We start from the raw sequence: 2,593 nt of genomic DNA, 5'->3' as shown, positions 1-2,593 counted from the left end.
GACATCGCCTGTCACAAACGGTGAGGGTTACGTCGTTGTTGCGTTGACATTGCCCGTCACAAACGGTGAGGGTTACGTCGTTGTTGCGTTGACATTGCTCGTCACAAACGGTGAGGGTTACGTTGTTGTTGCGTTGAAATTGCCCGTCACAAACGGTGAGGGTTACGTCGTTGTTGCGTTGACATTGCCTGTCACAGACGTTGAGGGTTACGTTGTTGTTGCGTTGACATTGCCTGTCACAAACGGTGAGGGTTACGTCGTTGTTGCGTTGACAGACGGTGAGGGTTACGTTGTTGTTGCGTTGACATTGCCTGTCACAAACGGTGAGGGTTACGTCGTTATTTCAGTATAAATAAATAAGTATCAATGACAAAGTGCTGGTATTCACGTTTTAAATTAAACGATCGCAACATAATGTTTACTTTTTTCACGCAAAAATATGCTTACGTCCTCCACCGACCTGACCTGTGCACCAGACCCGTTTGCTTCCGTTACATCCATTAAAGTTAAACATTATATGCATATATACGTTGTACATATATATATATACATTATGTGGATATATATAAGATATATATATATATATATATATATACTTTATGTGCATATATATGTGTATTACGTGCGTATAACAGTGCAATGTTTGCTCGTGAATGACGTTTGATTGCGCTACATTGCAGGGTCGTCGTGGTGACATTTAGGGAGAAGATTGCGGTGTTCGACGCTTGTACATTCCGCGAGAGATTCTGCGTCACAAGTGAGTCTCTCCGTTCGTCTGTCCGTTAGTCCTCCTTTAGTCCCTTAGTCTCGTATTCCCCTAATCCATTGGTCCTCCCTTAGTCTCTTAGTCCCCTAATCCATTAGTCCTCCTTTAGTCCCTTAGTCTCTTAGTCCCCTAATCCATTAGTCCTCCTTTAGTCCCTTAGTCCTTTAGTCCTCCTGTCGTGCTGTTAGTCCTCTTTAGTCCTCTCTCTCCGTCCATTAGTCTGTCTATCCGTCCACTCATGTGTTTGTCTGTCTTTGTGACTTCATCTTTATTATTTCATTGTCTTCTTATAAGTAAATTCTGTAGTTGTATATCTGTAGTTGTATCAAATAATATACGTTTCTGTAGTATATAAGTCACATAATCTTGCAAATGTGGACGACAGTGGTTGAGTGGGTGAGTGCGTTAGTGAGTGAGTGAGTATGTACTTGAGCGAGTAAGTGTACTTGAGTAAGTGAGTAATTAAAATAAATACAAGTGAGTGAATGAGTGAGCACATGCTTTTGTGCATGCGTGTGCACGCGTGTTTGTGTGCATACCCCCTTCCCTCCTTCAGTAAATCAATCGTAGATAATCACACACCTAACCTTCCCTATCAACCCCCTCCCCCTCGTATTTTCCAATCGAAAAAATTTCTCGTCGTTGTCACAGGTTGCTACCCGGCCCCAGGACCGATCATCAACCCTATCGCACTCGCCACCCGATGGCTAGCCTACAGCGACAAGCGGGTGAGTTTACCGGCGCCACCTACTGGTGGAGCGACTGGGCGGGACTCGTGGTTTTCTCTGTGGCAGCGTCGAAAACAATGAATAAGAATTACACGCGAAATACGTGAAATAATGATGGAAATACATAAAATAATGATAGAAAATAGTGAAATAATGATAGAAATGCTTAAAATAATGATAGAAAATGCGTGAAAATAATTTTATAGACACGGGACGTAGTCAGATAACGAAATAGTTATTATTTATATTTTTTAATATATGAGTTCGATAAATATGCACAACAGTGATATATAACTGTGAATGCAAAATGTGTCCGTAATGATGGCAGCGAAACAAATGCGTCCACGTAGCCGATTTCTTGTACGGTGCTGCCATCTTGTGTTGCCAGCTGGTACCGATGCATCAGTCATGTGGAGGTGTTACGGGGGACGGAGTACAGTCGTACGCTGCCACGGTGATATCAGCTGCCAAGGTGAGAGATAGGTGACAACTGTAGGTGTACGTACAGTGCATACATACATGACGTACGTGATTGTGCGAGGAAACGGGGAGGCAAAGACGTATTGTCTTGAAGGCTCATATTTACGATTCATATTTTTAATTTATATCGAAGGTATTGAATCGCGTTATCTTCTCATCGCACATGTTCTCTTGTCACAATGTTCTCGTCATCACATGTGTTCTCTTGTCATCGTGTTCTCGTCGTTACGCGCATTCTCTTGTCATCCCACACATGTTCACTTGTCACCGCACACGTTCTCTTGTCATTGCGTATGTTCTCTTGTCATCACACGTTCTCTTGTCGTGTCGGCAGCCGATAACAAATGACTTGGTCACGTTCTTTTGTCGTCACACATGTTCTCTTGTCATCACACACGTTCTCTTGTCTTGTCGGCAGACGATAACTAAAGGCTTGACCATCTTCGGGGAGACTGTGGCAAGCAGTCTGACGGGAGCGAAGGCGGCGGCGGCGGCCAATGAGAAGTCGTCGCGAAACGACCTGATGCCGGGAGTGGTGACGATAGTGGACATCCAGACCGCACAGGGAGAGGTGAGCGAGGGAGGGAAGGGGAGGGGGAGGGGGAGGATGAAGAAGAGG

The 2,593-nt window shown here is 44.4% G+C and overlaps 1 protein-coding gene across 1 annotated transcript in view; it reads left to right on the top strand.

Moving 5' to 3' along the window:
- The window catches only part of LOC106817877 (breast carcinoma-amplified sequence 3-like), a 14,840-nt gene that overhangs the window by 4,454 nt on the left and 7,793 nt on the right, over nt 1-2,593 (top strand). Inside the window, exons 8-11 of the mRNA XM_014822588.1 lie at nt 681-757; nt 1,418-1,494; nt 1,883-1,966; nt 2,393-2,549. Of these exons, the coding sequence (XP_014678074.1) occupies nt 681-757; nt 1,418-1,494; nt 1,883-1,966; nt 2,393-2,549 (395 nt within the window). The remainder of the gene's footprint in view (nt 1-680; nt 758-1,417; nt 1,495-1,882; nt 1,967-2,392; nt 2,550-2,593) is intronic.

The sequence above is a fragment of the Priapulus caudatus genome, unplaced genomic scaffold (assembly GCF_000485595.1).
Source record: "Priapulus caudatus unplaced genomic scaffold, Priapulus_caudatus-5.0.1 Scaffold1903, whole genome shotgun sequence".
In the NCBI taxonomy this organism is placed as follows: Eukaryota; Metazoa; Priapulida; class Priapulimorpha; order Priapulimorphida; family Priapulidae; genus Priapulus; species Priapulus caudatus.
The sequence above is the reverse complement of the archived record's forward strand: the minus strand, read 5'-3'. Positions and strand labels throughout refer to the sequence as shown.